The 26,390-nt window shown below is 52.2% G+C and overlaps 1 protein-coding gene across 1 annotated transcript; it reads right to left on the reverse strand.

The window, feature by feature from the left end:
• Positions 1-1,562: 1,562 nt before the first annotated feature.
• On the reverse strand, positions 1,563-24,558 carry MALL (mal, T cell differentiation protein like). Its single transcript, XM_039872583.1, has 4 exons — positions 24,406-24,558; positions 10,768-10,935; positions 8,434-8,556; positions 1,563-6,413 (listed from the first exon to the last, which is right to left on the reverse strand). Exons 1-4 carry the CDS (start codon positions 24,511-24,513, stop codon positions 6,351-6,353), a joined length of 462 nt encoding a protein of 153 aa, XP_039728517.1. The 5' UTR covers positions 24,514-24,558; the 3' UTR covers positions 1,563-6,350.
• Between the last annotated feature and the right edge of the window lie 1,832 nt (positions 24,559-26,390).

Genomic DNA, 26,390 nt, shown 5'->3' on the forward strand with positions numbered 1-26,390 from the left:
AGGGTGAAAGGCTGAAGAGTGAGAAAGGTCTATGGGAGCATTGCTGATCCCCAAGGTAGAGAAGGTCCCCCAGAAGGTTTTCCAAGGAGCAGACAGGCCAGACAGCAAGGGAGGGGGCTGAGGGTCTTCTAGCTCCTGGGGGTAGAGGGGCTGCAAGGAGGCTGGCTGCGCAGGTGCACAGAGCACATCTTCTCTCCCTCAGCGTCTGTAGCCAGAGGTGCACAGCGAGACCCCTGCAAGGGTGGAGGGATGCGGTGGGGACACTGTGTGGAAGCTGTGAAACTCACCTGTCTGGGAAAGAGGCGGCTTCCCACCTCTGCCAATGCCAGGGCCGCAGGACCCACCTGTAAAGTCTCCCCGGCCACCCCTTCTTATTCTCCATTTATGGAGAAGTCAGCAACTCTCCCCTGCTGCTGCAGGCTGGGGCTGTGGGATGGGAAGGGACTCTGTATGGGATATGGCCTTTATCCTGACCACCTGCCTTTGTTTTTCTCCAGGATGAGTATCAGCCCCAGAGAGTAAATGCAAGGAACAGAGGGAAATGTCAGTGCAGCTGCTTTTTAATTGCTTTGCACAAGTCTTGGTGGACGCTGCAGTTGATTGGAAGGGCTGAGCTTGGTAGGAAAAGTAGAAGCCACTCTCTTTCTTCTCCCCGCTGCCCTTCAAATGCCACGCGGAGTCCTTCCTCTGTTTCTGGGTGACACTAGCATCTGTCCTCAGCAGCACCTTCCAGCAGAGAGATCGCAAGAGCCACTAGGGCTACTTACCTAGGTTTCAACCCTTTGGTAGCCACAATAGAAAAAGTGGAATGGAGCAGGTAGGATTATTTTCAATAATGTATTTTATTTAACCTGATATCTGTAATACGTTATCGTTTAAACATGTGATTCATATAAAAATTATCAAGAAGTTTGATGTTCTTTTTTTCTGTATTAAGTTGCAGCAAGGGCTCAGGAGCCGCATGCAGGTGGTGTCAGACAGCGAGGCACTAAAAACCATCCCTTCCGGTCTGCAGCCAAAGCTGCCATCTTTTATTCTAGTCAAACCTGCAATAGAAGTGGCAGCTGGCAGGGAGCTGTTCTCCTTCCTCTGGCACCCTTTCTTGCTCTTAATGGCTGTTCTTTCTGTCCCTCCACCCCACTCTTCTTCCTCCACCCAAGACCAGGGGACAGAGGCATTGGAGGACAAAGACAGTGTCCTCGGCGGAGGGCAAGGGTCTCCCTGAGTGGTTTCAGATATGCTAATTCCTTCATAACACCTAGAATCTAAGACCTATACATTTCTGACCCCATGCACACACCTTGCAAGACGTGGATGTGGGTGTCTGCTACGCAGGGCAGTTACAGGCCCAACTACCTGCAGACTTGGGGGGGCAATTCCCCTTCCTCTCCTGAAGAATAATCTAAAAGTCTCGATCAGAAATTGTGGCCAGTTCAGGCAAACAAACTTACACAAAAAAAGTATGCACGGTTATGTAAATTACATCAAGTGAATAAAAAAATATGTGTGTGTATATATATATATATATATTTAAAAAGTATACACATAAACACAAGCCCAGGTTGTTTTAAAAAGACTTTATTTTGATGTTTCATGCCAATCCACATTCAATACCTCCCATAATACCTTTGAATTAGTTTTTATCATAATTAAAAGTATGCAGAAGGACAACATAATGAGGAGAGACCGTTTAATAATTTCATTGATCTCTGGTCTCTTGACCTCTGCCTGTTATAAAGAAAAATTATGAAAATTGAAAATAAGCCATTTATAAGATACATAAAGAAGAAGAAAAAAGATAACATAATGAAGTTTTTTCACTAAGTCCCATATAGCTACTACTCCCGTGGATCCCAATATGCAAAAAAATCATATTATTTTCTATGCGTTCCACGACGTGTAAAATATCAGGAAGTAAGGCCTGAGAAGGTTCTGGGCTGTTGACCACATTACCTTTGCTTAATTCTCGCAATGGTGGGGCAACACGGAGACTGAGTGCCCAGTATGGCTCCTCAACTGCCACCAATTGGCTCTCATTAAAGAATTACCAAGGAAGCAATGGTCTGTATCTGCCATTTACATTTTAGTGTGAATTTATTTCTAGAGCATCATTTCCCTCTACTTGTGAAATGAAAAGAAAACATTTCATTTAAACTGCACCAGTGAGAGATGCCTGCAAGGCTGAGTGATTTCTGACACGCAAGTGTTTTGACTACTGCTCACAAATAGATGTCCCAATGGCCAAGAAAGGTCCTACAAGGCTCTATGAGAATGTTAGCTGTGACCATTACCGATATAAATTACTAATTCAACACTAATAAATTTATTACTAATATGAAAAATGTAACCATTCTTACATACATATCATAGTGTGGAATCCAAAATGAGTTTTTAGTTCTTAGAGAATTCAAATACACTGATTCTTAAGATGGACACAGGACCCCAAAGAGGTTCTGGTCACTTCTGAGTGTCCTCCCACCTGCTCCAGAGACCAGGGTGGCCAGTGTGACACAAGGTCCTGCCATTCCCTACTTAACAGCCCACCTCTGCGTGGGGCCCCTCACCTGGGCAGGGCCATCTCAGTAACAGGTGCTCTCTGTGGATGCCGTGCCAGTCACCCTGACCTGACTACTTGAAGCCTCGGAGCCTTTCCTTCCTCTGGTCCTCAGCACAGCTGCACTCCCTCTCCCGCTGCATCTCCAATTTCAGAACCGCGGCCCTGGGCACTCTAGGCCAAGACCAGTATGTAGTCAACCATCAGCCACTCTGGTAACCTCTGGAGGTTCCACTTTCTAGGAGGATCTTTGTAAACCCCTCCCCCACTTCCAGTAGAGGTCAATGCTCTGCCTCCCTGACTTGCAGGGACCAACACATCCCTCCCCGTCCCTTGCCCCTGCCGCACCCCACTGCTAGGGTCATGAGGTGGGGGACGTTACGGGGCGGGGAGCAAGCACACGGGCAGACGCTCAGCAAACGTGCGGGCGACAGAACCAACATCATGGCTGCAGAACTTTACTCCTCGGGGGGTCTCAGCTGCGTTTGGCCATGTCTCCTGAATCCATACTGAGGGAGCCTGGCTGGGAAGGATTCCAGGGGTGACCTGGGCCTCGTGACTTGCCTTCTCACTGCGCAAAACCGGCATGGGCGATCGATTTCCTTCTCCGCCCTCCCTGTCCCTCTCCTTGGGAGGAGATGGCGGGTCAGGACCCAAGTCTGGCCCTGACCCCCGCCACCACCTGTGGGGACGCTGCGCCACCTAGTGGAGGACTCGCGGGTACTGCATGGAGCTGTCAATCAGTGTCCTGCCTCCAGCCCCAGAAATGCTTTCCCTTCAAAGGGCTGTTAACTCCAAGCACAGAAATAATCCCATCATCTCAGCGGGGCTGGGGAGGTGGGGTGCTCCCTACCGTTGCTGAAGGAAGGGGCGTTCCTCAGGTGGTCCAGCGTTACCATGGAAATGTCACACCCTCCCCAGCCGGGCACTGCTGCCGGGTGATGGGGGCCGGCTGCTGTATACTGATTGGGCTTGGATACAAGAAGCCTTGGGGACGGTGACAGAGGTACTGATGTGCAGGAGCAAGGAGTCTAGTCGCCCTCTGTTGTCTCAGGACCAGCACCGTGGGAAGGGGAACCTATCTCTGTACATTTTGGGAGGATCAGTGGAAGGGCGCTGCTTCCCACTGATTCTGTATGCAGTTCTGCGCTGGTCAGCGTCCAGTTTTCACAAGACTGGCTCCACTGTAAACTCCTTACATGCTGATCAGTGACAGCCTCCGGGACAGGGAGATGGGACCAACAGCCTGTCATTCAGGGCTTTCCAGTCCTGCTCTGGCCCACCCCATAGGTACCTTGCTTGTTTTTCAAATGTTAATGGATTATGATTTTTTCCTCTTTTAAAGATCATAGCCCTGTTATTGGCCAAAACAGAATCGCTGGCTATCTGGAACAAAGCCTCAAATCCAACCTGCCACCTGCTTGCTTTGTGCTGGGCAGTGGTGTGACTAGTGAGACCCTGCGACCATGTGCTCAGTTTTCAACATGTGGTTGCGGGATGTCTTAGTCTGAGGTCACCTGACACTGCCCTGAAGCCAAGGACTTGGATGCAGAATCCCAGAAGCCCCAAGAGGGGTGCAGATGTGAAAGATGGGTGCAGATGAGAAAGTGGGGTGCATATGGGAAAGAGGGGTGCATATGAGAAAGTGAGGTACAGGTGGGAAAAGGGTGCATATGGGAAAGAGAAGTACAGATGAGAAAGTGGGGTGCAGATGGGAAAGTGGGGATACAGATGAACTAAAGGAGAAAAGCCAATAAAGCTTGTGTCCCAGCCCATGGGCTGCCTCGGGGTCCCCTCTGCAGAAGATGGAGGCTGGGAGAGCCCTACACAGAGAAGAGACCCCCCTCAAGGCCGGAAGGTGGCAGTGAGCTGGGACCTGGTCAGCTGAAGGTGAATGGGGGCCTGGGGCTCAGAGCAGAGTCTGCAGCATCTGTGCAGTAAATGGGGGGCCTGCAGGGTGATGGGAGGGGAAGACAGAGCCCCAAAAAGAACAGGGGGGACATGAAGCTAAGGGCCGGCAAGGGGCCTGCTCCCCACCCATTCAGAGCTTTCCAATCCAGCCCTGGCCCACCTCACAGTCTTGCTGTGGCTCTCCCCACCCTAAACCCTTCACCCCTAGGGCCTGCCAGTGTACCCCTAGCCTTGGTGCCGGAACTTACACTCTAACTGTCCTTACTGAGGTGGAAATGATGCCACCAGCCTGAGCCCTGGGAATGAACATGGCCTCCCCAAGTGGCTGGCCAGTGGGCTGGGCCTCAACCTTCCACTGGCTTGTGGAGAAACTGCTGTTGGACCTATGACTCTGAGGCTGGTCCAGCTGCCAGCATCAGGAAGGCGACTGACAGGATGTTTCACTGCACAAATGCCTTTTATTTGGATGTAGCTACTTAGTAACCATCCCAGACAGCTGCTGGGCAAGAGTAGAGAGAGTGGTGGCTTTTCAAGGAGGCGGGCAGTTAGCAAGTGAATGGGTCAAAGGTAGAGAAGCTGTGTAGAGAAGCCATTCCTAGGTGACTCCTTGTCCCAGCCCTTCTCCTTCCCCCAGGAGCAGAAAGAAGCTGATAGAAACTGTGAGCCCTCCAATTGCCTAAGACCAGTCTCTCCACATTGTAACATATTTCATTTCAAAGCGACAGCAGCTGTGTGCAGTTACAGGCTGTGCCCGATCCGCAACCCACGAGGCCAGGGGACCTAGCATGGAGCGAGGATAGGGCTGGACCCTGCACAGCTGGAGAAATCCCAGATGCACAGCTTTCTCTTGGAAAACATTGACTTTGAAACCAAGCACCTGGATGCTATGTTTGTGCACCACACCAGCCTTTTCACCGAGAATGGCCCAGAAGTCAAATGCCCTGTCTTCCCTGTGGGAGCTCCTGCTGTGGGAGACAATGGGGATGGGCCCAGGCTCCCCCAGCTGGCGCCAGGGATGCAAAGGGAGTGCGCACCTGCATGAGACCATATATATCCCTGGGACAAGTGTCCTTTCCCGATCTCTTGAGATGTCCCATGTGATGTGACATAAGTGAGCCCGGAGGAGAATCCTGGCACAAAACTTCCTGCCTCCTTCCTTGACGGTCTTTTTGAGAGACAAGGTGGCTTCTAGTCCTTTTGGAGTGGAGTCTTGGAGGCAGGACACGGGAGTCCTGCAGCTATGGAGCTTTCTGAGAGCTCCTCTCCCCTCCACCCCCACAGGTCTTATTGTATAACAATTTTGTAGTCAATCACTTATTTCTCCTGTAAATCTACCCTCAAAATTTATTTTACACAGATTTTCCTTGGATCCCAAAGCTGGGGAGGAAAAGGAAGGAGATGTGGAATAGGGCTGGCAGTGTGGCTGGAAAGCAGAACAGAACCACAGGACAGGAGGCCAGTGCATTTAAGCAAAGATGTGGAGGCAGCGACAGCATCATTCTGGTTTTAAGAAACGAAGACTGAATGTTCCCATATACTGCTCTGGGGTCTGTCCTTATTTGCTGAGACAGAGTCCCCAGCCAGGTGTTATGGTGAGGCTTCAGAGACTAGCTTTCCAGAAGAGCTAGGTTTGCTGCCATAACCCCAAAAGCCAGTGCTTTCCCAGGCAAAAGGCAATAACAGCTTTTCGTATTCACCCTAATGAATTAAAGTGTCCAAATGCACATGCAGAGTGTGGTTCCGCCACTCAGTGTGGAAAGGTGGTCCGTTAGTCCCATTGATGTTTTGTTGATCTGTTTTCATCAAGATGACGAAGGCTGAAATGACCCTCGGGAGCCAATGACCCTGGTTTTGAGAGCACTTCGCATGGCAGGCCCTCGCTCCCTCAGTGGTAATAGATGCTGAAGGCGTGCAGGACGTAGAGCAGGGTGGTGATGAAGGCGAAGAACTGGAATGTGATGAGAGCGGTTGCATTAGAGACGGCCAGTGCTGGCCATTGCCCACCCCTCCACGGGGCCCTCAGCCACGTGCTTTAACCCTGCCGTGTCCCCTGTCCACTCCGTTCCCTGCCTGGCCTGAGAGCAGCAGCCACTGGCCCACTGCCCCATCCTCCTTGAAGCTCTCCACCCCGGGTGTCCTGAGGCCACACTCAGTGTCTCGTGCTCATCTCTTATCTGCATACGTGTCTCCCGGCCATAAAGCGGCTTCTCTCTCTCCCTGCCCTGAGTCCTCTCTCGTGCCATTCTCTTGTCCTAGGTGTTTCCTCTGCTACTTTCTGTCACTGTGTGTGCCCTGATGACTCCTCCAGTTTCACTCGCCGGCCCAGACTCCATTCTCAGTACATGTTGGTCAGCTCCCCATGAGAGCCTCTGGCTCCCGGAGGTCCAGACTGAGCTCCTGAGATGTCACTGCAAGCCTCATAGCTCAGATGGCTCCAGGGCCCTCATCCTGTCCAGCTACCTGAGCCACAAACCTGTGACCTCCACTGCTCCTCCCCAACCACCACTGGCAGCACGATCTGCTGATCTGGCAGCATGTCCGCCTCTCCTTTGTCTCGTGCCGTCATCCCTCGCCAAGACCTCTTGTGGCCTGGACACATCCGCTGCTGCCCGCTCCGCCCCTCTCATCTGCCCAAGAGGAAGATGTGACCTTGTTTAACTAGTGCTGTAGGATGACGCCTGCGGCTCAGGACACAGGCTCCAGCCCTCAACACGCTTTCCAGCCCGGCCCATGGTGCCAGCCGCACTTGTTCTGCTGTCCACTCACACTCTGCTCTCATTCACTCATTTGTCCATTCAAGAAATATCTTTTAAGCACCGTTACTCTTTGAAAATAACAATGTCTATTATAGTGAACATTCAAAACTACTGTCCTCTTGGGGCTCACACTTTAGTGACAGAGCAGAAAGCAAGCAAGATAAACAAATAGCGTGGTAGGAGAGAGGGGGCCAGCGCCCAGAAGAAAATGAAGCGGGGGAGGCCTGCTGGTCTTCCTGAGAAGGTGACCTGAGAAGGAACAGGAGAGGAGCCGCCTCCTGGAGCGAGGGTGTCCTTGCCGAGGCCCTGAGGCCAGAGGACGTCTCTGAGTCCAGAGGGTAGCAAGGCAGCCGTGTGGCTGGAGTCCTGACTGGGACAGAGCAGGCATGTGCTAGGCTCAGCAATGAAGGGCCGCCATTGCTGGAGTGGTGAGTGGCCAGAAGGTAAATGCTTGATGGGAAGGGAAAGGAGGCAGATGGGCTGGAAAGGCAGCTAAATACCTGTGGCCACCCCCATGGTCATAGTGCTGGCCAGCATCCATTCTTGTGCTGGGGTCCACACCCCATGTGGACCCCTTTGTCACTGATCCCTGCAGGAGCCCCCAGATGACAAGGCTCCACCTTACTGGTAGCAGCGATTCCTACCCGGCCTGGACATTAGGGTCCCACCTGGAAGTTTTCAAGGTGGGGCAAACGATGAAGGTTGGGCCCCTAGGGAAGGAATTGGCAGCCTGCAGTGAGGCCTGATGCGTGGGGTGCCTTGCACGAAGAGGGAGCTTGGGCCCAGGCCAGGAGGCCAGGTGATGGGGCTGGGGTCCACTTGCTCCATGGGCTTGCAGGCTGGGGACACTGCTTGTCCCATCACTGGGCTGAGCCACCTCGCCTTGGATCCCTGTGGGCTCTGTCACTGGAATAAAAGGGCACCTGAGCAGATTGGCCATGCAGAGGGACCCAGGCTCCAACTCCGTGTCGAGCAGCGCTCTTCATAGGAGAGAAGGGAGTCCCAGTTTCCATTTTGGAAAAAAAAATCTGAGGGCAGTGAAGTGGGTGTCAGAGCGCTGGGATGGGAAAAACAGAAGACAAGACGTGACACCTGAACTTGGGTCCTGGACACTGTGAGCCCGGGCACACAGATTGACGCATACATCCGCACACACGCCCTCCCCCGCCCTCTGGGCCCAGCCCCCGGCTCCGAGCCCTATGTGGCACCCACCGAGGCTGTAGTGTTTATGTAGTAGTTGTGTATGTCCTGGGTCTCAGAAACGATGGTGGCGTGTGCCTGCAGGACAGCAGCGCTCATGTACAGGATGCCAGTGGTTCCGTGGTACAGGCTGTCCTGGGGGCAGAGCAGAGGCCATGTGAGTGTGCCCTCACGCGGCTGACACAGCCATCCCCCGAGGACACAGCCGGGAGGAGCGACACACAAACAGGCCGGCTCCCGGCTCCAGCTTTGCTTTTTTTTTGTTTTCAATAGTGTTTCTAATGAAACATCCATGTAGTGAACGACTCAGGGCTAATAAACAGCCATGATGAGCTCAGTGCCAGCCGACACTGATGAGGGCTTGTCCGCCCCAGCTCTTTGCTAGGCCTGTTCTCATTTACCCCACTGGACCTCATCAGCAATGAGAGAAGTCCCATTTGTCATTAGTGCCATTCTGGGGCTGACGGGAACAGGTTCAGTAAGTAAATAAACAGCTGAGGTAGGATTTGAACCCAGGGCCGCATCGGCGCTGGGCGGACGCATCACCCTGGACATGGCCCTAACCACACACATGCTGTCCCATCTCATTTCCACAGCTAAGTTCATGGGCTGCTCTATTGTTATCTCCACTGACAGAGGAGGAAACTGAGGCTCAGCTCACACGTGGTGGGGTCAAAAGAGTCAACTACTCTGGTTCCAAGTTTCAGTTTCAGAACCTCTGTGCTGAACTCTGAGCCGTGTCCTTCAGCTCAATGAGAATGTCATGCAGCATTAGAAACAGCTTATCAGGTCTGGCAGGAACGTCATCATGGGCAAATCAGCATTTTGCAACCCCTAATGGACTATTCCATTCCGGAAAACTCATTGGTAGATGAAAGAAGCATTAGAGAAAAAGTTGACGGGGCGGGGCTGTCACGCTCCCTGAGGGAGAGTGACCACCAGTCACCCTGTGAGATGTGACCTGAAGCCACTTATGAAGCGTGCTTGCCAGGAAGGTTCAACCCATCTTCAGTAACTCTGAGTGCTAACTGCCAGCTTACAGAAAGTTTAGGGACATGAGGGACGAGTCAGGTCACACCAGGAAGAAGGAAACAGGCAAGTCCAAAGCAGAGGATGTGCTGCAGGACAGCTGACCCGGTTTCCACTGGCAGTGAGAACTATCCTAGACCAAAGAGACCCAGGAGCCATAGTTGCCAAATGTGATGCGTGGCCCTGATGAGGGTCCTGACTCAACAGGCCAATTGCATAAGATATTTCCGAGATGACTGGGGACATTTGAGTGTGACCTGGGTCTTAGATGACACTGCGGAATTACTGTTAAGGTTTATGTGTATGACAATGTAAGGAAGCTTGCATATTTTTGGCGGCACACTGAAGTGTGCAGAATGAAATGACGTAATGTTTGGGGATTGCTTCAAAATTCTTCAAGAAAAAAACAAAGACCATACATAGCGAATATGGCAGAATCCTGGTGATGCTAAACTCTGGGCTACGGTTACATGAGGGTCCCTAAAACGACTCTTGCTGCTTGTGTGTATGTCTTAAGTTGTTTGATATAGAAAAATGTCAAGATGCTATGATAACATGAAACATAATTAACGTTGGAATATTGAATGAAAGAATCTACAGCTCGGATTGTTGGTTCACTGCAATTAATATATATATACATTGAATGTAAAGTTTGTGAGGGATGTGGAAGGACAGACTCAGGGCTTGTGATGGACCCTTGAGAGTGGCGTGATATTTTTCCTGCTGGCATTTCCTTTGACGTTGCTCTAGCGATTTTACCACAGATAAAATTTAGGAGGACATGAGTCCAGATGTGCCTGATACAGGAGCACAGCTGCCCCTGAAACAACCCAGGCCTGAATTGCACTTGCACGTGGGTCGTTTTCGATGAGTACGCGCAGTGCTGAGAATGTGATTTTCTTGGTAATATTTTCCTTTCTCTAGCTTACGTGATTGTAAGAACACAGGATATAAAACATATGACATGTAAAATGTGTGTTGATCGACTGTTTATGTTATCGGTACAGTAAGCTACTAGTAGTTACATTTTGGGGGGTCAGAATTAGAGGTGGATTTTCAACTGTGTGGTCTGGGGTCCTGCCGCCTTTTTGGAGGGCCGCTGCATACAGAATGTGCACGTCCCCAACTAGGGAGGCATCGAGGGGGCATGAGGATCAGCTATGGCAGCGCAATATGTTCCTCCTCTTTAACAGGTAAGCACGTTAGCACAAGAAGTCTTGGTTCCATGGGGCCGAGCCAGGAAAGGCCTCTGGTTCTCCCTCCCCACGACACCAGGGACACAGGTCTGCGGGGAGCAGACCTTTAGCCAGTTCTTACCAGGACTCGCCAAGACTCATATCTCTTGTAAAATCCAAACAGGTAAGACAGCAGGAACAGCAGAGAGATGAGGAACGAGGTCAGCGAGACGTACATCACCCATCCTTGTAGCAGTGGGTTTGCCACTTGAGTGGAGGCCACCAGGATCCAGACCCAGCACCCGAACACCTGTAAGAGAAACCGGAGGGGCTTCGCGTGCTGTGGGGGGACAGGTTGCATTTTGCAGGCTCTCTCCTCCTCTGTCTCTGGGTGAAGGCTCTTCCGGTGGAGTTAGGTGGGAATTGCAGGAAATGGGGAGGAAGGCTGGCCCCCTGAGTCACAGTGGATTTTGTTAGAAAATTCAAGGGGCGAACGCAGAGGTTATCGATGAAAGGACTTGGCTAAATTTGGCCTGTGGACATGTCTTCTTGGCCCAAACGGTGTTGGCACATGCAGTTTTTAAACATTTCTGAATACTCTGCCAACATTTAAAACAGAATATTTCACATGAGAAGTCCAGATTCCAGACCTTTCTTGAGAAATCCATAGTTCTGGCCACAGGAACTCATTCGCCAGGCCAGTGTAGGATGAAATGAGTTGTTACTGTCTCTTTGAAAAGAACCTGGAGTCCTCAGTGGACCATATCCCTCTCCCCACTGTGTGGTGCATACTTAGGTATTTACTTTCACCGTAGAATAGTGCTCTCCTTCTCCTGGGTCTCTTCACCCACTGGCAGTGCCTGCCTACTCCTGTGGGCACTTGGTTGGGAGCCCCCAGGTTATAGTATCTGACACCCTGGGTCCATTACCATCTGGGCAGTGTGGTTCCAGTTTAATCTCCTGTCAACTCTGTCCAGCCATTTATAACCCCATTGGTAGGGAAACCAGGCCTTTTCCCTGTCTTCTCTGGGCTCTGCCTTTGTTTGCATTGGGGCCGGGCTCGCACCCCTATTGGTGAGCCTAGGGGAGAAACCCAATGCTCACTAGACACATGCCCAGCTAGGGGCCTGGAAGAGGACGGTGACCTGAGCTCCAAGCGATTGTGTTGTTGGCTCATCTTGGAAGTTCTGAGGGACCCCCCAGCCTGGGGCCCCTCAGGGAGTCATTGCGAGTCTCCTCAGCCCTCCCCGCTCCATTCCTGTTAAATCTGTGCCTCGAAGCACTGTATCGCTGGGTCCCAGGAACCCCTCCAGCCCATTTCTCTCTGGGATCCTGAGCACTGCACATCTGCCCACGTGCCCGTGCAAAGCCCCTGCTCTCTGCGGGGCTAGCCCTGAACTGGCATGATCCTGAGAGCACGTCCCTTCTTATGTTTTGCACACCAGTCACCTTGCTCGCCTTGCCCCAGTCCTGGCCCCTGCCCTCAAGGTCCTCAAGTCCTCAAATACGGAACCTGAACTCTCTGCTGCTCCCACATTCCTTCAGAACCCACCTTCCTCAGCACCTGCTGAGTCACCCTCCTGAGGGAGAGAGCTACCAGGAATGGGTGCACGCAGGCCCCTGCAGAGGCTGAGAATGTTCCATTCTTGTGCCGTCTCATAGTGGGTGTGCTGGAGTTTATCTTTTACATAGCAATAAGTTTGAAAATGAAGAAGAACCGGTTGGATTATGAGACCACTGGAGATTTGGGGCAATGGCTCCTGGGTCTGTGGCTTGGAGAAATCGTACCACCAGATGTTAAATTTTCTGTAAAGTCGCCATAATCAAGAGTCATCCACATAGGTGGCTCATACTTCTGACCATCTGAGACAGCCCATCCCTTCCCTAGTTACGCTGCCTCTCCACATAAGTTTTAAATTCAGCGTGTCAGTATCCACAATGTCTGTCTGCTGGGATTTCCATTGTGCTAAACCTAGAGACCAGTCTGGAGAGAACTGACATCTCTTCTATGTTGAGGCTTCCCACGCACAAACACGGCATCCTCTCTAATTGTCAAGATGCTCTGGTCACATTTTTTTTTATCAACGTTTTATAGTTTTGGGCATCACAGATGCTGTACACATTTTCTTATATCTATGCCTAAGTCTCTGGTTTGGGAGGAGGTACTGTAAATAGACTAAATTTTATTTTATTTTATTACTTTTATTGATTGATTGATTGAAGAAATGATTAAAATTTTTTTCCTTCCCATCTACCTCTCCCATTCCCCCTAACCTCTGGTAACCACTAGTTTATTGTCCATGTCCATGAGTCTCTGTTTGTTTGTCCTGTTCATTTCTTGCTTTTAAGTTTATATCCCACATATAAGTGGTATCATGTGATTTTCAACGTTTTCTGTCTGGCTTAAAATTTTTTTTTTTTTAATTTTCCAATTTTTCTTTGAGAGTGGATAAAAACAGAATTAATTTTATGTGTTGGCAGTGTATCTTGCGATTTGCCGAGCTGACTTATTAGTTTGAGGAGATATTTTTGGTGATTATTTGGTAGATTCCTTGCGATTTTTCTATGTATCTTATTAGATTTTAATTTTTATGATTATTAATGAGATAGAGCTTATTTTCACATATTTCCTCTTCTATGAAATTTTTTTATTTTTTATTGGTAGCAAATTTGTTATAGGTTTGTCCTTTTTTTATTGATTCATAGGAATTCTTTTTAATAGTACGGATCTCACTGATTATGAATATCACAGATGTATTCTGCCAGCACGGCTCACACATTTTATGTTGTCTTTTGATGAAATGAGTTCTTAATTTTAATGTAATTAAATACGTTGATCTTTTCCTTTATAGACTGTGCTTTTTTGGGTCAAGTTTAAGAAATCCTTCCTCACCTTGAGTCCTGAGGCTATTATTACATCTCAGATACTTCTTTGATATTATTTTCTTTCTTCCTGAAGTACAACTGTCAGTCATTTCTTTAGGATAGTCAGTTGGTAATAGTCAGTTGGATTTGTCAGAAACTGTCATTTTCCCCTGACAATTCCTCGCTCTCAGCACTCCCATGATGTTTTTCCCACTGCGTTCTGCATCTTTCGGCATCGTTCTGTTGTGTTCTGGCCTCCACTGTTGCTGCTGAGAGCCGGCCGGTGGCTATACTGCCGCTCGATTCTGCGTTTGGCGTCTGGCTGCTTTCAGAGCCTTCTCTCTGGTGTTCTGCAGTCTGCGTGCATGGCTGTGGGGTGGCTGCATTGCGAATAATGCTATTAGAGACTCTAGGGACTGAAGGGTTCTGCTCACCCCTGTACCGCTCAGCTGGGATATGCACTTTCAGGCTCTGTTTTCCGTAACAGCCCTGGTTTTCTGGGGTTTGTTTTCCCCTCGCACAAACACAATGTGCAGACATAGATAAGTCACCCACCCTCCTGAGGCTTCCACTGCTGTTGTCCTGGAGAGAGAAGCACTTTTGAATTCACGAAGGGTTCACAGGCTCTCCAGGACTGAGCGGGGACAGGCGAGAAGCCAGAACAGGGCGGGAGGCTGAGCACAGGCAAGGCCTCAAGGGACTGGGCGACGCCTCTGTGAGCCTGGCACCTCCGGAAGCACCAGCTCTGGGGGCCTTGTTAATCAATCCTCAGGTGGAGTTTGAGAGTCCTCGACTGGGCCTGGGGTGCCTTGTCCTGAGAGGAGGGACGCGGAGGGATGAGAGCTGCCGTCCCGCATTAGCTGGGCCCATTCATGTCTGTCCCAGTGGTGGGGTCTCCTGCAGGGAGGTGCCAGGGCTGAGCTTTAGGGCACTTGCCAAGTGTCTTCCTCACATGCCATGGGAAGCATATACAGATACTGTCACATGGCCAACACCCAAACAATGCTGGCTACTAGTGGGGACAGCAGTCAGGATTTAGTGGCTGCATATGTGCTTGGACAATTTTAGATGCGCATTAGACCTCCAAGGGCAGAGGGTGGTCTGTGCAACATCAGGCCTGAAACCGAGCAGGTGGGGAAGGTGTCAGAGAATGTTCTGTTGAATAAATCAAGGTAACGCCACCGCCTCACATTCACCAGGTGCTTTACAGTTTATAACCTGCATTCACTCAGACGACCTTGTTTAGTCGGGATGGCAATTCTAACCACCTTGGGCTTTCTAAGACCAGAGAGCTGCCAACTGATACCTGCTTTGGCTGACTGCCAGCTCACCTGTGCCAGGCCCAGGTGGGCAAGGGTGCCCATTCATGCTTGTCCCCTCCTGACATCAGAGGCTGCCCTGGCCAGATATTGCCACTTACACGTCCACACTTAATTCTCACCAGGGTCTGTGAGGTGGAACATGCCGCAGGGGACTGGGGTCTGAGGTGGCACAGGACACAGGAAGGACACCGAGGGTCTCCCCATGTGGTCATATCTCACTCCTGAGGGCAGGGGCCTCTGAGCATGGGAAACTTCCGAAACAGCTTCCATGCTACACAAGCAAAGTGATGCTAGGAATGTTATTTACTTTTATTCCTACTCTCTCCACCTCCTAAAGAGCCGAAGGAACTGGGGCCAAGGACAAACTCCAGTGAACTGAAGCTGGGCTGAGCATATTCTCTCGTTTCTGTGTCATGCAGTCTGGGTTGGTTCTTTAGAGGCAAGACAACTTTGAGTGTTTGTCTTTCCTTTTTTTAAAAAAACCTCATATTTAGTTTTCCAGATTTTCTTGGCAGCCTCACTCACTCCTTTCAATCTTCGTCTTGTGTTTCCCAAGAGCAGGATATATTTTTAGATGTTTGAGACTGGCCCTCAAACTAAAAAACGTCTTATTAGAGCTGGAAGGCAGCCACGCTCATCTCTGTGCTATCGATCCTTATTATTATTTTTTTGGGGGGTGGGGGGAAGCTTGATGAAGGAAAAGCATCAAGCCAAAAATGTGGCGTAGGAATAAGGAGCTTCTGAAATCTGCCGACCCTGAGTCTTGCCGTCAGAGCAGCACGTGAGTCTCACTGCTCCTGGGGTCCCCAGGGACTTCGAGAAAGCCCTCAGGATTGGGTCCTGCCCAGAGGTTTGCATTGAACCGGAGAGAGAGGCTGTGCTGTTAGGTGTCCAATGATGTGGCCGGGACGAGGACCCAGAGCCCACCTCCTCACTTCCACTCTTACTTGGGTCTCCAGAGGAGGGGCCACACCCTTCCTGCTGGGTTCGAACCCCAGTGTTGCCTATTGGGCAGGCTACTTAACTCATCTGTGCCTCCATGTCCCTGTCCATCTAACAGAGCAGGTGGGGATGGTGTTGGTCCCATCATCTGGTTCTCGTGTGAATGATGAGTGCTGGGGAACCATGACTGGCCACGTTAGCCATCGTCTGGAGTGGCAGAGAAGACGGGGGTTGGGGAGGTTCCCCGAGAAAGACCCAGATGAGGGAATGTCTGAGGCTAGCCTTCCTGAGGATGGGAGTTTACTTTGGGGGACCTGTGACACCCATCAGTGGGGCAAGTAGGATGCACTCTCTATGAGGCCGATGCGAATTTGGTCACCTAGAAAAATGCACTGATTTTTTGCAGACACACACAGTTTTGTCTGCAAGTCTGTGGGCTCCCAGACCCTCAAGCCTGCCTGTAGACCCCAAGTGAAGTCCATTGCCATCTCCAGGTTAAATAATGGTGCCACCAATGGCTCTAAGTATTGACAGTGTCAATCAACACATTAAATGCACATCCTGCTCAACCCAGTAATTTCCCTCAGGGGGACTGTCCCACAGATAATACACATAAACCAAGTGACAAGCGCATAGGGTTGTCTGCTATGCCTGGAGGGTCACAGCAATGACAAGAGACCCCCGGACACTCACCCAGTGGGGCCAGTGAAAGCAACGTGGCCCACACACTGAGATTCAGCAGGCTGCAAAGAGGACAAACACTCCTTATGCCAAGTGGGACAAATGCTAGGAGCTGCAGAGGCTCAGACTCATGAGCCCAGCTGCTGCAACTGTGCAGAAAAAGAAGACATTGTGCATGTGTGTGGTATGTGTGTGTGTGTATGTGTGGTGATTTGGTATAGTGTGTGTGGTGTATGGAATGTGTGTGGTGTATGGAGTGTGTGTGGTATGTGTGTGGTGTGTGGTTGTGTGCAGTGTGTGGTGTGTGTGTGTTGTGTGTACTGTGTGTGGTGTGTGTGTAGTGTGAGGTGTGTGTGCTCGTTTGTAGATGCACAGAATATTTGAGCCATGAAACCCAGCCAGCCAGCCAGTGCCCTGGTCTCCAGGAGGAACTGCTTGGCCTAGTGACAGGGCTTCAGACCCGCCCTAACAACCCACATGCCCGTTTAGAGAGAGGACAGCCACTGTGCTGGACCATGGAGGCTCACAAAGGATTTCTGAATGAGAGGGAGACAAGAGAGGGTCGCCTTGCTTTGGGAGAGCGGACATGTCCACCTGGATGGAGCGGCTGGGGGCTGAATAGCCTCTGATGGGCAGGGGCGGGTGAGGGGTTATGACAGGTGAGGGACTGGAGTAGGTGAGAGGCAGGGGCAGGTGAGGGGTGGGGGGCAAGTGAAAGGCTGGAGCAGGTGAGGGGCAGTTGAGGGGCTGGGGCTGGGCTACCTGAGCAGAGTTAACTTCGCGCACCACCAGGTTATGAAGACAGATGCTGCCCGAGTAATGACCCTGTGTGGCAGGCAAAGGCGGAGCCCAGAAGACTCTGCTGTCAGGTCTGTATGCCTGGGGAGGCGTGGGCCTGGGTGGGGCCTGCCAGCTGTGAACAAGGGCGGCACCTGTGACAGGTTTTTCTGCATGGCTGGGGTGTCTCCTTGTGGCAGGCGCACCCACCACTGACATGGCGTCCCTGTCCTTACCACTGTTTGGATTTCCCTGACAGCCTTGCATCCCCAGCCCCTCCCTTGAACTCGGCGTAGGCACGGGGCGGATCGCGAGCTTCAGCGACTACTGGCTGGGAGGAAAAGGCCCCAGTCAGACTCCGGGGAGCTAGGTGCTCTGGGCAGCCCTCCCCAGCTGCAGGCCGCCCTATGGCAGCTCCAAGACCCCATGCCCACGAGATACTGCTTATAGCTCCCCAGGAGGCTCTCATCCCTGCATCTCGGGCCAAGGGCTTTGGAAAACTTTCCGGGCATGGTCACTTCCTAAACCAGTTCCGAGAGCCAAGTGACTTCCCAGCGACCCGTGGGGGTGGGGCAGTTCTGGACAGGATTTCAGGGCCCCAAACAACCAGCATTATGTAGAAATTCTGTGCTCTGTGACCCAACCAGGACACCTCCAAACACTGGCCACTTGTCCTGGCTCACAGAATGAGAATTGCTCTCTGTGGCTTTAAGGTCAGTAGGAAATGGCCAGCCTGGTCTCCTGGTCCCCAGTGAGGGCCCCTGTGTCATCCGGTCCACTCCAGGAACAATAGTGCTGGCCAGGGCTCCATCCAGGTCATATAAGGAGCCCTCGGTGCCCAAAAGAGCCCTCAGGACAGGCTGGCGGCCAGCCAGGCAATCAAGGCCCACCTTGGGGTGCGCTGTGGTGGGAGGGGCAGGATACCACAGCGGGAGCGGCAGTGAGTCAGCGCCAGACCTCTCTGCCTTCCTTGCTGGGACCGCACCCAGCCATTCAGACCAGGCCCCCACTGACCCAGCTTTTCACTGAGCAAACAGCCAGATTTACTGGGTAACATAAAATACAGTGATAACAACATTCCATCTTATTCATCCGAAGTCTAAAGGGCTTTCCTTCTTGTCTAAACAAACAAACAACCAGAAACTAAGCATTTGAGGGGCAAGTTTTTCAACTTTGATTTTTTTTACTGTGCACCTTAGAAAAGTCAGAAAGCACTGAACAGATATAAACAAGCAGGATGGGGACACCCAGGTCCCACAGCGGCTGCCGCATGGCTGCCTCACTCGCCAGGCCTCCCGCCCTGGTCTCCTCTCTTTGGCTCCCACATTTATTAACCTATGTCCCTTCACATATCCCCAAGAAGTAACCAGACGATCCCTGGAGTTGAGCTCAGGCAGGCCCCCCACCTCCTCCTTCGAACCTCCAGGAACCTGCAAACAGTTTGTGACCTATGGCCATGTTTCTGCCCTTTGTCAGGCACCGAGGACCCAAGGATGTCACCATTCACCCCAGTCCCGGTTTCTGCCTGCTCAGCTGCCACTTCCCCCATTCTGTCTGTGACCAGACCCTGGAGAGCAGGGACCAGACCAATGTCACTCCTCTAGGAAGCCGCCCTGACTGCAGAGCCCCAGCACACTCCTCTGCGACCTCCCTAACGGTCATTGTCTCTCTTCACCGACTCCTCCCTAGACCCTGGGCTCTTGGATGCAGGACTCTGCCCTGTGGTTGTTGTGTCCCTGGTGCAGCGCACGGAGCCTGGAACAAAGCAGATTTGGGTACGAGCTGCTGACCGACTGGAGAGAGAAGGCAGGAAGCGGGTTACTGGACTCTCCATCACTCTTGCTCAGTCTCATCTCCCTGGGCCAATTCCCACAAAGGTGGTGCCGCCTCCGCACCTCTGCCCCACCCCACCTGTGACACCTTAGGACCACACAAAAATATGCTGTCAGAGAGAACGGTGTTCAAATAAACACTGCCCACACAACCATCCAACATCGGCTGGGAGAGGGTCTGCATGGATGGGTGGGGGCTGTGGACAGAGCAGAGGCAGAAAAGCAAAGCTCAGACACTTGGGTCAAGGTGTGGGCCTGAGCTGGATGGGCTGCACAGGTCAGAAGACTCTGGCTCACACCCACTGCGTTTGGCCTCCCTTGAGAGTGGCGCCTCGGAGTTGCTGTGGAATGCGGGTCCCCCACCCCCAACTACTCCGGCCCCTTCCTGCTGCTTTGACCTGCCAAGCCTGGGGAAAGGTCCCTGGTGAAGAGCCTGGCAAGGTGGGGTGGGGCAGTGGGTGCGGCACTTTTTATCTGCCAGGCTGCTTATCTGGGGCTCCAGGTCCAGTGGGCCAGGATGTGCTGGGCCCCCTCCTGCCACCTCTGCAGGAGGACCTGTTAGTTAAGTGACACCCTGTTGGGTGGGCCTTCCTACAGCTGGCTTGCTTACCTGCCCCATCTGTCTGAGAGAGGCTCCTGTTCTGGGAAGGTGGCTCACGAGGTGGGGGGCGGGTGTGGAGGGCCAGTTAGTTCTGAGGGTCTCTCAGCTCAAGCCCACCCTTCTGTGATGTGGGCTGGAACTCTGCCCACAACCCCAGTTTCTGGTTCCCCAGTCCTATCTCTGTCACTCACAGCACACCCTCCTCAAAGGCACCAGTACCAGCTGGGCTGGGCTTCCCCAGGTCTGAGCCCTGTCTGCTGGCCTGATGGGGAGGGCGGCAGCCCCTTACCACTCTGGTGGCTTCAGTGTCTCTTCTTTGCTCCCTCAGCCTTTCAGTGACTATGTGTGCTGTCCCCTGCATTGAGCACTCTCTGTGTGCAGCCTCCCCCGCCCCCATACGGTCCATCTTCCCGGCACCCTGGCCACATGGAACCATGCACTAGTCTCCCTGGCTGGTCTCTATCTGCCCCATTAGGCTCCAGGCTCCATAAGGCAGGGTCATGTCTATCTTCCTGTCCTTACATCATTGTGCTTGGCACAGAGTAGGTGCTCACTAAACATCTGCCGAGCAAACACATGGCATGTACGTGGGGCCGCTGCCTTTCTTTCTTGCAGCCCGGCTCCCTGCAAGCAGTAATTTCTGGACCCAGGAAGTCCCAGCCTCACCCTTGGTCCAAGCCCTCATGGGATGCTGGGCCTGCATCCCTGAATAAGCATGCCCTGATGGCCACTCCAGCTCCTGGGCCTTTGAAACTGTGGCTGAGCACACCCGATCCACATTTTGGAGTGCTCTCCACATGTTCCCGCATCACTCCTCTAAGACAGGGCCTGATCTCATCTGTCCAGACATAGATATGAACAAACCGACTTCAGCTCTGTGCCCCAGCAAGCACATCAAAGCATCTGTGCTCCTAGAGACAGAGCTACAAATATTTTTGTTAGTAAGGGCCGAATGGTGGGACAACCGAGATGAATGTCAAGCTGGCCCCTGGCATTACTGCATTCTTTGTCTTTTGTCTTGTCAATCACCATCTGAGTTTATACTATTAAAAGTACTGAACTGGGTCTGCTAGCGGAGAACAGCAGAGTGCCAGGTCACTTGTCAGCTCTGAGCCTACATCTCCGCAAGGAAATTGCCCTGTTATAAATTCTGTCATATTCTATGGAGTAGACTGCTTTGTCGTAGGTCTTCAAATACCTTCTCATTTTGGTGGCCCACCCTGGGACATTATCCCTTGTTATCACTTCTTGTTCTCATGTCCCCGGGAATCAAAGCCTGGCCTAGAGCAGCACTAGCTGCGCAGCCAACACTCGCGGGTTCATACCTGGATCCTACCCAGAGAGACCCAGCATCCGGGAAGAGGCCCAGAAGGCTGACGACCATGAAGCAGTGCGGGCTACCTGTGTTTAGTTCTGCTCCACTCTTCCCTGTGGGATGGCCCTGGGCACCTGGGCGACGTGTGCCTGCAGACACTACTGATGTCCATGCTGGGCCACCCCATCATGGATGACATCTGAGTCTGAATTTTGCTTTCTCTGCTCCATTTTGTTGGCCTGAGCTCCCGGTTTTCGAAGCCACTCTCTGGCCTCATGTCCTTAGAATGACACACGCCTGTCCATGAGGCCTTCGGCCCCAGGACTGGGAATCTACTGGTACTGCAAAGGCTGGTGCTCTGTAGTACCCAGGTGACCAGAGACAAGAGAGGGGCTCCTACTGGCTGCCTCCGCACTGTCCTCTCCAGCCCAGCATGTCTTTTTCTCTCTCCGTGGTGTCAGAATCACCCACTCGCCTAGACCTTCACTCTCCTCTCCTGGTCACCTTCCCATCCCTGTTGTGAGGCCCACACGTGCTAGGGAGGCTTATTGAAGGGAAGACTGGTGCAGAGCGGCGGTGCAGAATAACCCCGCTAAATATTCCATGTGTGCGGCAGCGCCCCCTTACCCATGGGGGTGTGGTACAAGACCCCCAGTGGAAGCCTGAGACCGCTACAGCACTGAACCCTCTATATGCTGTGTTTTTTTCCTTTATATACACACCTATGATAAAGTTTAATTTATAAATTAGGCACAGTAAGAGAGTAGCAACAATAATATAGAACAACTGTAACAATAGACTATTAAGTTATGTGTGGTCTCCCTCTCTTGGCACACTGACATGAAATTCCTTTTCCTTCTTCACAATTTCACTGATGGAAGGCTCATTCTCACCATAGATCTTAGTGACCTCGGCATACCATTTTTCCTCTTTCCTTATAAATCGAGAATTTTCACTTGTTCGTTTCAAGGAAATGCCTTACGGCTTCTCTCTGGCACATCCGAATCGCCAGCATCACTGTTCCTGTGTTTCAAGACCATTACTGAGGAAAAGGGTGAGTTGAACACAAACACTGTGACACCACAACAGTCAGTCTGATGACCAAGATGGCCACTGAGTGACTAATGGGAGGGTAGGGTATAAGCGACATGTTGAACAAAAGGCTGATTCACATCCAGGGTGGGACAGAACGGGTCAGCGAGAGATGTCATAACACTACTCTGAATGGTACGCAATGTAAAATTTACGAATTGTTCATTTCTGGAACTTTCCATTTAATATTTTTGGACAGCCACTGATCACAGATAACAGACCACGGAAAGTGAAAATACAGGTAAAAGGAGACTGCTGTGTGTGTGTGTGTGTGTGTGTGTGTGTGTGTGTGTGTGTACACACACACATATATATATGAATGTATGCATATATATGGATCATAGTGTTTTCTGTGTTTTCAAAGTTTTCAACAATGAATAAGAATTACTAGTGAATTAAAAATAAAGTTGTGAGAAAACCTCAGACAAAGCCAAATGGAGGGACATTGTACAAAATAAATGGTTGGTGCTCTTCAAATATGTCAAGGCAAAGACTGAGGAAGGCCCAATATGAATGGGGAAAGGGGCGCGATGTGGAAGCCTGGACCGGGTCCGGATCAGAAGGAGAACACTAGTGGCCAAGACGGCAGTTGGCGTAGGTTTACAGAACAGTTGACACACAGTGTCGGTGTCGCCCTCCTCTTTCGACAGCTGTGCTGTATAAGAGGTGGACATTTAGAGACACTGGGTAAAGACTATACAGGAATCTCTGTACTACTGTAGCATTGCTATGAATCTAAAATTATTTCAAAAGAAAAATAAAGGAATAAAATCAAACCAGTGAGAAAATCCCATCCCCTAAGATACTGACTCCTGGATCCCAGCATAGCTGTGCGCTTTACTGCTTTACTGCTCCGGGGACTCCACCTACAGGAGCCAGCACTGTGGGGGCAGGTACACAAGAGGCCCCTCTTGCTGGGTCCTTTCCTGATCTCGGAAGCCTCATCCCTCCAGCTCTTGCCCTTTGAACTCTTCTGGGCTCTAGGACTTTCCCTCTCCTGGCTCCCAGCCTGGAAACCCAGCCTGTCATTTGAGGTTCATATCCACAGTGGCCCTCTCTGTGACAGACCTGGACAATTCCCCTACTTGATGAGATCAGATGGCTTCTCCTCCCTGGTGCCACAGCCCCACATGGCCACCTCCTCGAGCATAGTCTGACTGTGGAGGGGAAGTGCTTTCCAGTCTCTCTCCAGCAGTCAGGGACCCTGGGAAGGCAGCGTCACAAATGGCTTGCATGATGGAAATAAAGCATGTGATGGGGTCAACCACAGACCTGACAATTCACGCGGTTGTTCTGAGGTGAGGGATACACCCAGGTCCGGCACAGAAATTGTGAGAGCACTAACATGTCATCAGCCTGGCAGGATGCCCACGCTGTGTCCCCTTGGGGGCAGGCCTGGCAGAAACCTGCCTCTTGGGTGGGGTTTCAGCGGGAGCCACCCAAGTGTGGAGCCTGCCCCGCCCTTCCTCGCTTCTGAGGACCATTAATGGACGCCCTTTAACCAGTTTGCCAAAAGGTCGCCCAATTGGGCCCAGCCTGCCTTGTAAGTGATGAGAATTCTAGCTGAGAGCTGAATCTGCTTTCTATCTTTTCCTCCCTGCCTGGGGCAGCACTGCCATGTCCAGAGCTGTGAAGAAAGTATCGCCCACAAGCTAGATATTTCAGGTGTTCAGAAAACAAACTCCTCTGTCCTGATTTGTTCACCAGACTTGACTGTCCCCATCAGTGAAAAGGGAATGGTGACAGTGGCTTGGGGAGGACCAAGCTCAGGGAACACTGTGTGCAGAACCGTGCAGATGGGTGCATGCCAGCACCTGGCAGGAACTGAATCACAGTTCAGCCATGGGTGCCCCAGAGACTAACCAATGGTGACAGGTTCTCAGTGGGCAGCCAGGGCAGCTCACAGGACTGTTTTATGGGTGAGGTTGTCATGAGCTCCCTCCTGTGGGGTGTCCACATAAGTCAAAGTTTAAGGTCAGCTGACATGACAAGTAAGAAGATACTGGAAGACCTCTCAGGAGGAAAGAAAGAGTCCCCCATTTGTAACTTTAGAAAAGCACAAACAAGAACTTGGAGAAAAGAAGCCATATAATTCAAGTCCGTTTCCAAAATCATCTTGAGGATCTAGAATATTCTAGCAGCAGTCTGGGCCCCGGTGGGGTGGGTGGAGAAAATCCCCTACGGGAAGGAGCCCAGGGGAGCGCAGGAGGGACTGGAGAGCCTCCCGGTGCTATGGGGCAGTGGGAACGCAGGGACGCAGCAGCCTGGCTGGGTCTCCCTTCCTTCCCCTCCCTGGGACAGGACGGGAGCGCGGCAGCCCCTCAGGCCCTCCCTACCTGTGGGGCGCACTCACCAGCTCCGGCAGGAAGAAGGCGTAGGGGATAGTCAGGAACAGCTCCAGCCCCGTGGGCACGTCCGGCGGCGCGTGGCTGGTTGGGGGCGGCAGGTCCCGGGAGGCCATGCTCGCACCCTGCCCGGCGCCTGGCTCCGCAGCCGCCAGCCCGCTGCCCGTCAAATATCACCTCCTGTCCGACACACCCATCAGACGTCGCCTGGGAGGGACAAAAACGTTCCAGTGGAGCAGGTCCTTCCACTCGCGCCAGCCAGAAATCCTCAGCCAAAGGCAGCTGCCGGTCAGGGGGGCCGACTAGCAGGGCCGGAGCCGCTGGGCTGGGGCAGAGCCTCTCCCTGGGCTCTTCCTTCTCAGGGATTTTGGAATCCTGGAGCATGTTACTCCAGGGACGCTGGCCGCAGCCACCACCACAACCCTGTGCCCAGAGTGTAGGCTAAGGCCTTTTGCCACGACAGAGGTCTATTTAAGACCTACTATGAGCCAAACAATCTGCAGACCACTCCGGTGTTCCCCACAGCCCTGCATGTGGTGAGGTGGGCTTTTTTCAAACTGCGGAGACCAAGAACCTGCAGGTCATGTCAGTGACTGTACACACTCTGGGTCTCACATCCTTTGCCCTGGCTCCCTTCTCGACTACTCCAGGGGGCCACCCTCAGCCTCCAATCAGCGGGAGAGCAGCCCTCGCTTCCAGCACCCATCCCCAGGGGCTTGATGCTTCCTGCTTTCTCTGCACCCTCCTTATGGTCCTCTCCTTTTCCCACAAAACAGATGGAGGTGGCTATCCTGTCTGGGAGACATCCGCCTAGCAGGCACCCGAGAAGGACCAGGCTGGCTGGGTGCTGCTGCAGGCCCCTGTCCTCCCCCTGCCCACGTAGCGCCCCACTCAGTGAAGCCAGGAGCCGGGCTTGGGGCCAGTCAGTTCCTTCCTGCCTCTGACTACCCGCTGGCCCCACACCGGGCTGTGACCCAGGAGCAGGAGCGCCTTCCTGTCTGTACACAGGTCCTAGAGATGTGAGCTCCCTTCCTCTCTAGCTTGCAATCAACCATCTGCAGAAAGGCCCATGGCCACCAACTGCCTGGGTGCACCTTGGGTCCCTTCTCCCTGTCTTCATGGCTGCAGCCTCAGTGCTGGCTTGGTGTGGAGGGTAGTGGGGAGGTAACGAACTGCCCTGCACAAGGGGCCAGTATCTTCCTGGGGAGAGCGCTGCATCCCAGGCCTGCCTTCTGGCTGGAGATGGGGTACAGCAGCCAACTGGGCCTTTGCCTGGTCTGGGGAGAGCCAGGAGAGAGGGAGTTTGGACAAATGAAGCCCAAGGCAAAGACCTTGCAAGGAGAGGTGATGGACTCCCAGAGCAGACCTCCAGCCAGCCTGGGGTCCCCCTTCTCCCAGGTCTGCGGGGATCCGGAAGGATATGCCACCTGGCCTGCCTGCCACTGGCTCCACCTCATCTGCAGGATGAACCCAAGGCAAGCATTGCCCCGGGAGCCCCATGCTTGCCTCCTTTCCTGAATGTTGCAACAGTCCTGCTCCTACTCCCCATGGGCCGTAGGACCCGTCTGATCTGGCCATGGACAAGGTGCACAATGGAAATGGCTGAAGGGAAAACAAGAAGGAAGCCTGACCCGGGCTCGCCGCTCATCTATGGAGCAGAGGCAATGATGGGGCCGGGGCCCCTGTCGCCTGCTGAAGTACTTAGTGTATTAAGAAGCAGAGGTGTCACAAAACAACGCTAGAAAAAATGGCATATTTTAAATGTTTACTTTTAACCAAGTGGTGTTTTATTATCTGCGACGAAGTACAGCACACTCTCCTTAGGCCCTTTATCAGAACACTGTTGGATTTGGAGGCACCATAGGCACGAGATGCCAGGGGGACAGAGCTGGAGCTGTAGGAAGAACGCCTTGTGATGAGAGCTTCTACCCTCTTAGTGACTTCCAAATGGGCAACACAGTATTGTCAACTATATTCGCCATGCCATACATTA

This window comes from Pteropus medius, unplaced genomic scaffold (assembly GCF_902729225.1).
Source record: "Pteropus medius unplaced genomic scaffold, Ma_sr-lr_union100, whole genome shotgun sequence".
Taxonomy (NCBI): Eukaryota; Metazoa; Chordata; class Mammalia; order Chiroptera; family Pteropodidae; genus Pteropus; species Pteropus medius.

Bases quoted from the DNA above. Each gene is read 5' to 3' on its own strand.
- MALL (XM_039872583.1), bottom strand. From the start codon at position 24,513: ATGGCCTCCCGGGACCTGCCGCCCCCAACCAGCCACGCGCCGCCGGAC. The intron at 10,936-24,405 runs GTGAGTGCGCCC...TTTCTCTTACAG, and splicing joins CCTTCTTCCTGCCGGAGCTG to GTGTTCGGGTGCTGGGTCTG. The intron at 8,557-10,767 runs GTAAGAACTGGC...CTCTGCCCCCAG, and splicing joins ATGAGTCTTGGCGAGTCCTG to GACAGCCTGTACCACGGAAC.